Consider the following 14,053-nt stretch of genomic DNA (forward strand, 5'->3'; position numbering starts at 1 on the left):
GGTGAAATTCCCACCTTGGAGAGACCTCCATGCACTAGTTTTGATCAGCCTAGCAGAATAAAATTAGCCGTGTGAACACGTCAGCCCAGGCAGACACTTGGATTACTCACCTTTGTATAAACAACAAGAAGTCCTGTGGCACCTTATAGACGTATTGGAGCATAAGCTTTTGTGGGCAAAAACCTACTTCATCAGAAGCATGTCGTGGAAATTCCAGAGGCAGGTATAAATGTGCAAGCACATGAGAGGAAGGGAGTACCAATCAAGAGGAAGGCCAGAGATAAGGAAGTCAACTCAGTCAGGGAGGATGTGGCCCAGTTTTAGAAGCTGATGTGGAGGTGTGAACACCAAGGCTGCGTCTAGACTGGCATGATTTCACGCAAATACTTTTAACAGAGAAGTTTTTCCATTAAAAGTATTTGCTCAAAAGAGCATCTACACTGGCACAGTTGCTTTTGCGCAAAAGACGTCAGTGCCAGTCTAGACACTCTCTTGCACAAGAAATTAACTTGCCTGTCTACACTGGCTGTCTTGCGCAAGAATACTTGCACAAAAGGGCTTATCCCTGAGCGGGAGCGTCAGAGTATTTGCGCAAGAACCACTGATTTCATACATTACAAAGTCAGTGTTCTTGCACAAATTCTCGTGGCCAGTGTAGACAGGCATCAAGTTTTTGCTCAAAAGCGGCCGCTTTTGCACAAAATCTTGCCAGTCAAGACGCACCCCAAGAGAGGAGAAAGTGTTTTTGTAGTTGGCTAGCCATTCACAGTGTATGTGCCGCTTGGGGTCTCAGAAGGGCTTGGGCTCAGGCCTAGTGTGTGTGCCCAGGTTACACCGCTATTTTTAGCTCTGTTTAAGCTTGTGTGTAGAGCAGGGAAATACACCTCCACGATATGGGATAAACACACTCTGCCTGACACGAGCCAAAACACCCACCCGGCCGTGTTCCACACAACGTTCTAACCAGCTGACTTCTGCCAGAGCGTTTTCAATGAAAATAAAATGTACCACTTGAAAGAAAAAGAAATAGACACACATGAAAACCTAACCACAGCCCGCACACGAAAACCTAACCACGGCCCGCAGCTCTCAGTTACGCCAGGGCAGCTTGCGTCCGCTTCATACGGATTTACATAAGTGGAACTCAGAGGGGAATCCAAAATCCATACAAAGAAAAGTTGTCAAAATAAAAATGAAAACTCACCAAGAGAGAAATCAGAGAGCCATATTTATCCAGAAGGAAGAAGTTGCCTGAAGGAAAAAGTGGAGAAACAAAGATAAGATGGATAGATGGAATGAGATAAAAATACAAAGAGAAAATCAGAGAGAGAAAGATTGTTTATTTCAGAAAAAAATGATGAGCAATTAAAAAATACAGATCTGTTTCAAGAGAAGTAGCAGATCCTTGCTGCTAAAGCAAAGGTATCCGTGCCAAAAAGTGGAAAATCTCTTCCTTGCTTTTCCCTGCACATTTCTTCATTTATCCTACCTTCTGATAGCTTCATCCTTTGACTTACAATGTGCCCATATCGTCTGTTTCTCCAGCTGCAATGGTACGTTGGCATAAGAACGTAAGAGCAGTCGTACTGGGTCAGACCAACGGTCTAGCTAGCCCTGTGCCCTGTCTGCCGACAGTGGCCAATGCCAGGTGCCCCAATGGGAGTGAACAGAACAGGGAACCATCCAATGATCCCTCCCCTGTCACCTACCTCCAGAGAAACAGAGGCTAGGGATACCATTCCTACCCATCCTGGCTAATAGCCATTGATGGATCTCACCTCCATGAATCTATCTAGCTCTTTTTTGAACCCTGTTAAAGTTCTAACCTTCACCACATCCCCTGGCAAGGAGTTCCACAGGTTGACCGTGCGCCGAGTGAAGAAAAACGTCCTTTTGTTTGTTTTAAACCCGATGAAACAGAAATCTCACACTCACAATCTCACACTCATACAGAAGAGGGAGTGAAACTTTTAAAAAATGATTTTACAAGCAATAAAACGCACATGGTGCCGATGAACTTAATAAAAACATGGAGGTGAGGTCAGGCTGGGCGATAGTGGAGGGTTAGGGTTGGGGTTAGGGTTCCCCATTTTGTTCACTCCCTATGGGACACCTGGCTTTGGACACTGTCACAAGACATGATACCAAACTTGATGGACTGTGGTCCGATCCAATATGGCCATTATTAAGTTCAGACGTTCTAAATCAAAGAGCCATTCACTGTTCTTTCTTTAGAATCTTTTGCCCTAACCCATCTGCTTTTATGTGCTACCCCCTGGACTGACACAGACTAGAAAAAGCCCTGCTGGTTTCCACCATGGTGGATGCCAAAGAAGGCTTTTTCTAGTCTGTGTCAGAGTCTTCTGTTGCAACTTGGCTTCTTTACCTTGCTCTGAATGATCTATTGCCTTTTCCCCCCGGAAACTCACCCTTGACTGAGATTTTTGGAGAAATTATAACCTTTGCATCATGTTTTCCATTCTCTTCTATGCTTGGTAGGGTTCAGTTATCTCACTGAACCCACCTCGATGTCTCGATCCTACAAATCCGCATGTTATATTGCCCGTTATTGCATTTCACGGCGATAAATGTCTCTCTCCGTTGGCAATTTCTGCTTTATAGCCGATGATATAATCTCCCTGGATATTTCTGCCAGTGGGAATTTCCAATTATTACATCGAGGCGAGTTGAGATTTAAATCGCAAATGGAAAAACAACCATTCCAGGCCAGTGTTATGACAAATCTCAAAGGCAAAATCATGGATTCCAAAGGAGAAATCACAGACATCGGAGAACCGTTGCCCCGAAAGCAAAGCAATAGAAAGAAAAAAGGAATGTCTCCTTTGGAAGAAAATAAATGGAGACAGAACGTCTGATCTCAAGGGAAATCGCTGTTCAGCTGATGTCTGAGATGAGCAGACCTGCTAGAATCATCATTAAAACGAACCATTTTATAGTAAGGAGAAAATTAAATATCCCCAAGTTAAAACATTCATGTCTAAAGCGCTCAGGTCAATCTAAGCACTCCATTTCGAACTCTAAACCATAGGGAAGAACGCCCCTAAACTGCTGCATGAACAAATTTCAAATTCCTTGTTTACACTGCCATTAAATGTGTGAATACACACAAACTCCCCACCCTCAGGAATGCTCTAACCACTAGGTCACATGTTAGGGTCCCTAAACGCATTTAAGTATTGAAAGATTTTGATTGGTTTTGCTGTAATATTTACCTAATTTTAGTCGCATTCATAGGTCACCTCAGAATGTCCAAATCCGCTGTCCATTCAAAGAAAACGTGATATATGAAGCCAAAAAACGATATACGCAGGCTAGACCACTGGTTCCCAAACTTTTTGACATCATGCCCACTTTTGATTTTTGAGAAACCCTCACACACACCCCCCCACAAAAAATAGCAGCAAAACTTGGGGTGGAATTGACAAGGGTGTGTGTGTGGCTGGGTCGCCTCACGCCCCCACGGAATTTCTTCACCCCCCCCAGAGGGGCATGCTCCCCAGTTTGGGAACCCATGGTCTAGACAGCCCGTATGGCCCTGTATCATTGGTCCTGTATCGCCCCCAGGAGGGCAATTGGAGGAACGATAGACACTTCACCAGGTACAGGAAGACCAATATATTTTGGTTAAAAAGACGGCCCAAAAATGGGAAAGAAGAACTAAAATACCAGGGAGACTCAGTGAGACTTCGGAAAGAAACACAGTACTTGAAAGGACAAATATTAATATACAGGAAAATAGAGATCAACTGCTATTCTCTCTTAGGCTACGTCTACACTAGCATGATTTTCCGGAAATGCGTTTAACGGAAAAGTTTTCCGTTAAAAGCATTTTCTGAAAAGTGCGTCTAGATTGGCAGGATGCTTTTCCGCAAAAGCACATTTTGCGGAAAAGCGTCCATGGCCAATCTAGACGCGCTTTTCCGCAAAAAAGCCCCGATCGCCATTTTCGCAATCAGGGTTTTTTTGTGGAAAAGAAATTTCTGTTGTCTACACTGGCCCTTTTGCGCAAAAGTTTTTCGAAAAAAGACTTTTGCCCGAACGGGAGCAGCATAGTATTTCCGCAAAAGCACTGATGATCTTAAATGAGATTGTCAGTGCTTTTGTAGAAATTCAAGCAGCCAGTGTAGACAGCTGGCAAGTTTTTCCACAAAAGCAGATGATTTTGCGGACAAACTTGCCAGTCTAGACACAGCCTTAGGGTATGTCTAGACTACATGGCTCTGTCAACGGAGCCATGTAAACTAGTTTACCCGGCATAGGCAAAGAAGCGGGGAGTTAAATAATCCTCGCTTCATTAAAATAAACATGGCCACCATGCTGTGCCGACGATCAGCTGATCCGGCACAGTGCAGCAGTCTAGACGCGGATCTGTCAGCTGGGGAAGCCTTTGCCAACCGACCCCTCATGCCTCATGAAATGAGGTTTACAGGATCGGTTATACATGGCTCCGTCGATGGAGCCATGTAGTCTAGACATACCCTAAGAGAGAATAGTAGTTGATCTCTATTTTCCTATAGATTAATATTTGTCCTTTCAAGTACTGTGATTCTGTGATTCTGTGATTCTATGACCAAGAGGAGAGAGAAAGAGAAGAAGAGAAAAAGGGGGCGGGGGAGAGAGTTTTTCATAGGCCAATGAACTTGGTTCTAATGTTGGACAATGAAATATTTCCCACCTCAGGTTTGGGGCGGGGAGTTATTAAATGTGGGTCTCTCTCTCTCACACACACACACACACATACCATACGAGCTCTCCAACTACCATCTTAAATAATACGATGGGGGATGGGGAGAGCCTGATACAGAAAAAGAGAAGCTACCTACACATCTGTCTGTGCATCCCCTACGGTCCTGTATCAGGAGACCGCAGGAGGGTGAATGGATGATCTGGGAGGCACTAGGCTGTCTCACCAATTACAAGGCGAGATGGGAGATGGTGACTTTTTTGGTCAAGAAAGCGGGGCCCCAAAACCTAGGAGAAAAATCAAATTTTTGGGGGAAATGTTTTATGCATAAAAGAAATTTCCTCCTGTAGCAACAGGGGTCTTGTAGATGCGAAGGCCAGGTTTACACTAAAAGGGAAGGTTGAATAAAGATATTCAAGTCCAGCTATGTTAATTCCAACCTAGCTTGCTGTCCCCACAGTGAGAGGCTGACGAGAGCTTCCTGTACTCCACATAGAAGCAGGAGTATCGGTCCACAACAGGAGCACTTTCTGTGTTTGTTTTAGCCAGTTGTAACTAGACTCACTCAATTGAACTCCAGAAGATCGATCACAGCAGTGTCAATCTTCAATTTCGGGAAGACCTGGCCTATATGGGCAGAGAGTTGATTCCTGTTTTTTGCTGTTCAATTTATATTCCTTTTAATGCATTAATTTTCTTTTCTCTTTTTCTTTTTCATCCCCCACATTCCCAGCAACAAGAAAGCAAGAAAGCAAGCAAGAAAGAAAGAGCCATAAAATTGAACATATATTTTGCAGAACAAAGAAGGAAGGTAAATAAGGCGTAAGCCTATTCTCAAGGATTCATATGAACTGTATCTAAAAAAAACCCCATTATCTGTCCATCTCTATTCAAAAGTTTGCCCTTTCAGATTCTCTGTCTGTTTTCGAAATCAGAGAGTTTCAGAACGACTCTTCTCAGGGACTCGCTGACCTCCTTGTTTCTCACGCTGTAGATGACGGGGTTGATCAAGGGAGTCAGGACTGTGTAGAAAACAGAGAATATTTTGTGTACGACTTTGGGCGTGTTGGCTGTGGGGACCAGATAGACGGTGATCGTGGTCACATACAAAACTACCAGCACGATGAGGTGGGAGGAGCAGGTGGAAAAGGCCTTTTTCCTGCCGGAGGAGGACGGGATCCTCACAATGGTGGTGATGATGAAAAAGTAGGATATTGGGGGCAGTAGAAAGGGCACGATGGACCCTACGGCAGCGACAACAAAGGTTACCAGCTCCAGAGTCCGGGTGTCGCTACAGGACAGTTTTATGATGGGTGAGAAATCACAGAAGAAATGGTCGATTTCTTTGGAACCACAGAAGGTTAATTGGAACATCAAACTGTCTACTATCGTGCTTAGGAGAAAGCTACCTAGCCACGCCCCGGCCACCAGCCAGCAACACACCCTGCTGGTCATCAGAGAAGCGTAGCGGAGGGGGTGGCAGATGGCTATGTACCGGTCGTAGGACATGGCCGCAAGCAGCATATTCTCTGTAGAGGACAGGACGCCAAAGAAATACAACTGCACAATGCAGCCCTTAATGGAAACAGTTCTGTCTCCAGTCAGGAGACTGTCCAGCAGCCGGGGCAGGATGGTGGAGCTGTAGCAGGTCTCCAACCAGGACAAGTTCCCCACAAAGAAGTACATGGGGATGTGAAGGTGCCGATCAGTCACAACTAGCACAACGATAAGGAGGTTCCCAACCACGGTCATGAGGTAGATCACTAGAAACAGCATGAAGAGTAGCGGCTGCAGTTCAGGGCCGTTCCCAAACCCTAGGAGGATGAATTCTGAGATGGGCGTTTGGTTTCTTCCTTCCGCCGTCTCCATAAAATGTATCTAGGAAAAGAAAACCGTTAAATATTGATGGAGCGCACCCAACCTGGAGTAGGTCAAGTCATTCTCCTGCATCTCTCCTCTAGAAACATGTCAATAAACAGAGGAAAATGCATCTCATTTAGGGGTTACACTTCCAGCCAAGATGAGCCAAGAGTTTGGAACCCTAATGAATTGCAGAAATGCCCTGTCTAACACCCTTAAGTTTTTCCGTACATTCAATAATGGCTTTTAAGCCGGATTTTGAAGTATCTTTATCAGATCCGTGTCACACCAATGAATGTAAAAGATGTAAAATGTCAATAGTTTGTAAAGGGAAGTGATTTGGCATTCAGCCAGGGGAGATGAAATTCCCAGCTTGGGCGGGTGGAGATGCACTAGCTTTGAGCACACTAGCAGGATGAAATTAGCAGTGTGAATTTGACAGCCCAGACAATGCCTTGCAGTGGCCACCTGTGTATGGTCCTAAGATCTCAGATGGGATTGTGTCAGGCAGTCCATGCTACCGAGACTTCGCAGACAGTTTTAGCACCATAACTCCATCCATGCTATTGTGGAGAAGTTTACCCAAGCAGAGAATCACACTGCTTAGACACAGTGAAAAAATGAGACACTTACGTTATACACCAGATACATTTATGGAGGTCTGGGCCATGAAAGGCTATTTGCCAGGATGCACTAGAGTCCTTTGCCATCAGCTGGGAATGGATCGATCACTTGTTCTTCTCATTGCATCTAAAGCATCTGGCATTGGGCACTGCTGGGCTAGAAGGACCTTTGCTCTCACCCAGAATGGCTGTTCTTATGTTAATGACAGAGCCAGACCACGGCTGGCAGAGACCTCAGGAGTCATCGAGTCCAGTCCCCTGCCCAAAGCAGGACCAATCCCAACCCAACCATCCCATCCAGGGCTTGGTCAAGACGGGACTGAAACACCTCTAGAGATGAAGATTCCACCCCCTCTCCCTAGGGAACCCAGCCCAGTGTTTCCCCACCCGACTAGAGAAATAGTTTCTCCTAATATCCAATCTAGATTGTAACGTGAGACCATTGTTCCTCATTCTCCCGTCTGTTACTACTGAGAACGGCCTCTCTCCATCCTCTTTGGAACCCCCTTCAGGAAGTTGAAGGCTGCTCTCAAATCCCCCCTCACTCTTCTCTTCTGCAGACTGAACAAACCAAATCATTCAGCTTCTCCTCATAAGTCATGTGTTCCAGCACCTGAATCATTTGATTGCCCTCTGCTGGACTCTCTCCAATGTATGCACATCATTTCTGTATAGAGGGGCCCAGAATTGGGCACAATACTCCAGATAAAACCCATGCTTTCCTATAACCCATCTACACTGATTTACACATAGTCCTGTTCTTTCTGGCATGGTGGATGTCTGAGCAGATATTTCTTTTCTTTTCGAAATCAGATCATTGCATTTTAACTGTGATGGTTTCACTTTCTCACCAATAATCATTTGCTATCCGCGCCTCACGCTAACCCGTCAGTCACGCATTCAGAGGTTATAGACACTGCACTGCATTTTCCACTCCTATTGCTAGTCTGAAGAGTTATTACCTGATCAAATGCAGCTTTACGCTCCTACCTGGAGGTGTGGATCTCACAGTACTTCTTGCTGTGTCTCCTTGTTATTCCTGTTGACGGAAATATATGTCGTTCCTGGCTGGCAATTTCTTCTGTCTGAGAAATGAAGTCATCTCCTTTGACATTTTTGCCAGTGGGAATTCAAAGTTATTGCGTAAGAGAATAGTTATTATTAATTTTTAAAAGACAAAACAACAGTGCGAGGACAGTCTCATTGCGAATCCCCTAAGGGGAAGTCATCAAAAGCAACTGATGCCCAAGAGTAAATAACAGAAATGGGACACTATTGACTCAAAGACAAAAGTTAAATGTATTCTTGTGAAGGAAGTTATTGCCCACAGAATTCCTGCGATCAGTGGCATTCTTGCTTCATTTGAGGTTTTTGAGGTGTAGATCTCCTAGAATAGTATGAAAATTCAACAATCTCAATTGTATTTCAGGGGAAGGAGTGAATTGAGTGCTCCCAAGTTAAAAAAAATCTAAGATAAAGCTCACGGCTCAGCATGTGTCCTAGACCTGGAACTTGAAAAGCATGCCCTAAGCTGCCACCTGAAAGAAGTTTCAATGCATGTGTTGACAGTGGCTGGGAATCATAAAGGAACCTAAGGGAGTTAGGCACCCAATCTTTCTATGCTCCTTTGAAAATTCCTGCTTGGACACCTGATTTGCACCGGTCCTTGTGGATTCTGGGAGCGAACAGGGAAGACACGGATTCTAGCTTCTAGCGAAGGAGAAGAGAAATGTTGTCTTTGCTCCATGTGGGGCCTGTCACAAGACCCCTTCTAGTCAATACCTGAGAGTTGTCCCTTTATCTACAAATGACTTTGGCTCATGATGATCAGAATCCGAGGTTGGAGCAAAGGAGGCGTAGAGAGGTAAAGAACGGTTTGGCAGCTGTTCTGTATCCACTAACTGGATACAACTTATATTTTAGGGGCTGGCTCATGATGAGCAGTTGTCTCCTGGGGAGAGATTGAGCGGAGACCGTGCACAAACCAGTCTAAATCATCAGTCTCTCTTTAATTATATTGCAATCAAAACAACGTTACTTTGTGTCGATGAATGATACAGCGAATTGCTTCACCCGCCTTGGTTCATGAGCAAATACACTGAAGAGACAAAGTAACCCGTGTCGGTAAAGTTTATTGCTACAGCTTGCTAGTCACTGTATCCACGTACATTCCATAACCACTGTACGTTTACTCACATCTCCCCAGTCCAAAGATATGGAGTCATAGAATCACAGAATCACAGGGCTAGCAGAGACCTCAGGAGTCATTGAGTCCAGCCCCCTGCCCAAGGCAGGACCAACCCCAACGCAATCATCCCAGCCAGGGCTTGGTCAAGCTGGGACTTAAACACCTCTAGGGATGGAGATTCCACCCTCTCCCTAGGGAACCCATCCCAGTGCTTCCCCACCCTCCTAGAGAAATCGTTTGTCCTAATATCCAACCTTGGCCTCCCCCATTGCCACTTGAGCCCATTGCTCCTCGTTCTGCCATCTGCCCCCACTGAGAACAGCCTCTCCCCAGCCTCTTTGGAACCCCCCCCTTCAGGAAGCTGAAGGCTGCTCTCAAATCCCCCCTCACTCATCTCTTCTGCAGATTAAATAAGCCCAAATCCCTCAGCCTCTCCTCGTAGGTCATGTGCTCCATCCCCTGAATCATTCTGGTTGCCCTCCACTGGACCCTCTCCAAGGCATCCACATCCTTTCTGTAGTGGGGGGCCCAGAACTGGAAGCAACACTCCAGATGTGGCCTCCCCAGTGCTGAACTGGTGACAAAACTAACGATAAGTAACAGGTCTCTCTTCATCGGAAGACATTGATGCTCCGTTGATTAGCTTCACACATATCTCCCAGGTCTTAGGTCTGGAGCTGTCTCCATGGCTTAGACATGTGTCCACTAAGTAATGGGCCAAAGCTATCAAATTATCCTTATGTTTTACTAACATTTAGATAGTAGCCAGAGTCACTGAATTTGAAATATTGGAAAGCCCAGCTGACTGCCCCAAGCCTGATCAGTTTGTTGCTTTGCAGCAACTGGGGAATTTGGTAATAAACTCTTGATGTACAAACACAACGCAAGAAGTTCTCGATGGACTCTAAACTGTGCCTTAGCTCATATGTCCCAATGGGGATGAAGGGTTTGCAATTAGGGCCTCTGGGTATTAATTAACCACAACACTGATCGTGTCGTGTCCTCTGAAATATTGCTAGAAAGTTGCAGGGAGTTTTCAGTGGTATGGTCCAAATTTTTCCTGGTGTAACTCCTCTCTTTGCATTGTGGTTACAGCACAATGTATTTATCATGAAGCTAGTGAGTCAGGTAAGCCCACTCTAGTCAGTGGAATTACTCTTTTCACACCAGCATTACCGAAAAGACAATCTGGGCCATTGTGGACATGAAAGTTCTCCAGTATCTCAAAAATAATGTGACATGCAATAATACTGCATTGAGCAGTGGAGTGCATTCGATGATTCCTGAGGTCTCTGCCCACCCAGGAATTCTAGGATTCTACTATCACATGTAGCACACAGAAGAATCGCTACGTTTGGGCTTCTTTTGTAACCAATCCATGCTGCCCATGGATAATTACAACACTGTAAATATGTAAACACACACACACACACATCTGGGGAGCTGGGGTTAGAACCCTGATTGTTTATTCCCAGATGCGAGGCAACATACTCAAAAAATGGCCTTTGGCTCCTAACCATTAGAAGAGCCGCAATCCCATAATTCTACCTCAGTGGGATTCGCTAAACCTCCACTTGGCTGCTCCAAAACTCTGTAGGCCTCTAAACTCAACTTGCAGCCTCCTTTTTGTAGTCAACGTCTCTAGGTTGCTTTGGGTGCTCTTACAGAGTTATAGTCATAGGCTACGTCTAGACTGGCATGATTTTCCGCAAATGCTTTTAACGGAAAAATGTTTCCGTTAAAAGCATTTGTGGAAAAGAGCGTCTAGATTGGCATGGATGCTTCTGTGCAAAACCACTTTTTGCAGAAAAGCGTCCGTGCCAGTCTAGACATGGTTTTGCGCAAGAAAGCCCCAATCGCCATTTTTGCCATCTGGGCTTTTTTGTGCAAAACGGTTCTCAGCTGTCTACACCGGCCCTCTTGTGCAAAAGCATTTGCGCAAGAGGGCTTTTTCCCAAACAGGAGAGTCCTTGTATTTGCGGAAGAACACTGACAATCTTACATTAGATCGTCAGTGTTCTTGCGCAAATTCAAAGCGGCCAGTGTAGATGTCTGGCGAGTTTTTCCGCAAAAGAGGCCGCTTTTGCAGAAAAACTTGCCAGTCTAGATGCAGCCATAGAGTCCCAGGGCCAGCAGAGACCTCAGGAGTCATCGAGTCCAGCCCTCTGCCCAAGGCAGGACCAACCCAACTCAACCATCCCAGCCAGGACTTGGTCAAGCCAAGACTTAAAAACCTGCAGGGATGGAAACTCCACCCCCTCCCTAGGGAACCCATCCCAGCGCTTCACCACCTTCCTAGGGAAATAATTTTTCCTAATATCCAACTTAGACCTTCCCCACTGTAATTTGAGACCACTGTGTCAATGCCTATTTCATTATTCATATGAAATGAAACAACTTTAACTAGAGAGACAAATAGACAGATGCAGAGATCTATAGAGAGTTAGACAGATATTCTGTAGCACAATATCTTTGTTTTTAGTGTAGGTGAATGAAATCTTGCCCGCCTCATCCAGGAAAGTTATTCAATGTGGGTATCACTCACACACACACACATACACACACACTGTGTGCTCTAAAGACAGTCTAAAAAGTTCTAATGGGGTGGGATGCTAAGTCCTGAGAGATTTAAATTGATTTTTGTTCAAGCTATCCAGACCCCTGGAGTACCGGTCATGAATCTTTTGGAGCTGATCAAATCAGCCATTCATCCAAAAGAGCTGGCACCAGAGGACCCAACGTTCCCTGTATGTCTGTCTGTGCACCCCATCTACTCGTGCATAAGGGGACAGCAGGAGGGGGGAATGGGTGCTCAGGGAAACAATACACATCTAACCAATGACAAGGAGAGATGGGAAATGACGAGCCACTTTCTCAAAAAAGCAGGACCCCAAACTTGGCAGACAGTACAAAAAATGCCAGGGGGACTCGGAGAGATTTTATTCTTCAACTCATTCGTGTTCGATTTTGCTGGCAAAAGTGTTGTTTTTCTGGCCATAACACATTCCTCTCTGTAGTGAGGGAGACCCAGGTGACACTATGTAGGCAGAGATAAGCACTGTTTCTTACTGCCTTTGGGGTTCATTTTCTTGTCATTTTCATTCATGCATTCTTCCTATTTAGCTAGGGAGGGAAGTCGGGTCTCATGAACATTCACATTTTGGCCGTTCAGCTTTATGTTTACATTATAGCAATACAGATACAGGTGTTCTAATGCTGCCTGCTCCCTTCAAAGAGATACAACAGACAGGAATTTCCCATGGCCGAACATTGACACTTCCAACCCCGAATGACAATTGATATTTGTTTCTCCAGCAACAGAGGCATAGAAAACCGCCTAATTAAAAGTGCCCACTCACTGCTGAGGTAACTTTTGCCACCTAATTTTCAGTCAGAATTGAAAACAGAATACCCTAATCACTAAAGGGCAAATGGCTTTGGCTCCCATTGGAGTGGAGGAGACCTGAGACTACTCCAAAGATGCTGAATTTGTTGCACAATTTGGGTAGAGGAATTAGAATGCTTTATTGAAATGTGAGTTTGGGGGGAGGGGGGAAAAGCCCACTTTTAATCAAGAATGCCTCTTTCTGTGTGAAAATTGGTATAAAGAAATGGGTATGAAATGTATGTGAGATGAATGCTAGGAAGGAAGGAAGGAAGGAAGGAAGGAAGGAAGGAAGGAAGGAAGGAAGGAAGGAAGGAAGGAAGGAAGGAAGGAAGGAAGGAAGAGTGGGATGGAGGAAGGAAGGAAGGAAGGAAGGAAGGAAGGAAGGAAGGAAGGAAGGAAGAGAGGGGGATGGAGGAAGAAAGGAAGTAAGAAAGGGAGGGAGGGAGGGAGGGAGGGAGGGAGGGAGGGAGGAAGGGAGGAAAGAAGGAAGGAAGGAAGAATGGGATGGAGGAAGGCAGGCAGGAAGGCAGGCAGGAAGGCAGGCAGGAAGGCAGGCAGGAAGGAAGGAAGGAAGGAAGGAAGGTCCCCAAGGTGGGAGATCAGCTGCTCTTAAGTCCTATTGGTTTCTCTAGTGGCTCATTACCTTGAATAGGTCCTCCTCCAGCATCTACCTGGGCTGAAAACGTCTTACCTTTAGTGAACTACGAGGCGTAACTATATTTCAAATACAGATACATAGTCACTCTTCATAACTTGAGATGCAACTATGGCACTGGCATAGAAGTAGGATAATTATGTTCAGCAAATCATAACTTTGCCACTGACACCTCTACTGACCCATCTTACACACAAGATATCATCACTGACCCATGATGGTATCATAGTAATATCGCTATGAAGACTATGGGGGTCACATCATGCACATTCATTTGTCTTCCCCTTCAAGGAACAGGGACTCCTACTCTTTCCGACATGGTGGATGACGAAATAGAAAATTTCTTCTCAAAGTCAGATGGTTTCCTTGTAATGATGCTACTTCACCTTTCACACAGGTAATCTATTGCCAGCCCTTGTCTGAAGTGGAGCAGCCAGTTATTTCTTGTGCCCCATATTGGGCCTGACATAAAGCCCCTTGTAGTGAAATAACCGAGAGACTTTTCTCTGAACTACAAAGACTTTGGGCGTGTCTGATTAAACTGATACGCAGGATGGTGGAATGTTTGTACTATACTGAGATAAACTGAAAAAACAACAAATGGTCTGGTAGCACTTGATAGACTAACAAAACA

General features: G+C 45.1%; 1 protein-coding gene across 1 annotated transcript; it reads right to left on the bottom strand.

Moving 5' to 3' along the window:
* Positions 1–5,611: 5,611 nt before the first annotated feature.
* LOC106732668 (olfactory receptor 1M1-like) lies at positions 5,612–6,574 on the bottom strand. The gene has a single exon (XM_014578337.2). The coding sequence runs from the start codon at positions 6,572–6,574 to the stop codon at positions 5,612–5,614; it is 963 nt and encodes a 320-aa protein (XP_014433823.2).
* Between the last annotated feature and the right edge of the window lie 7,479 nt (positions 6,575–14,053).

The sequence above is a fragment of the Pelodiscus sinensis genome, chromosome 30, assembly GCF_049634645.1.
Source record: "Pelodiscus sinensis isolate JC-2024 chromosome 30, ASM4963464v1, whole genome shotgun sequence".
NCBI classification, from domain to species: domain Eukaryota; kingdom Metazoa; phylum Chordata; order Testudines; family Trionychidae; genus Pelodiscus; species Pelodiscus sinensis.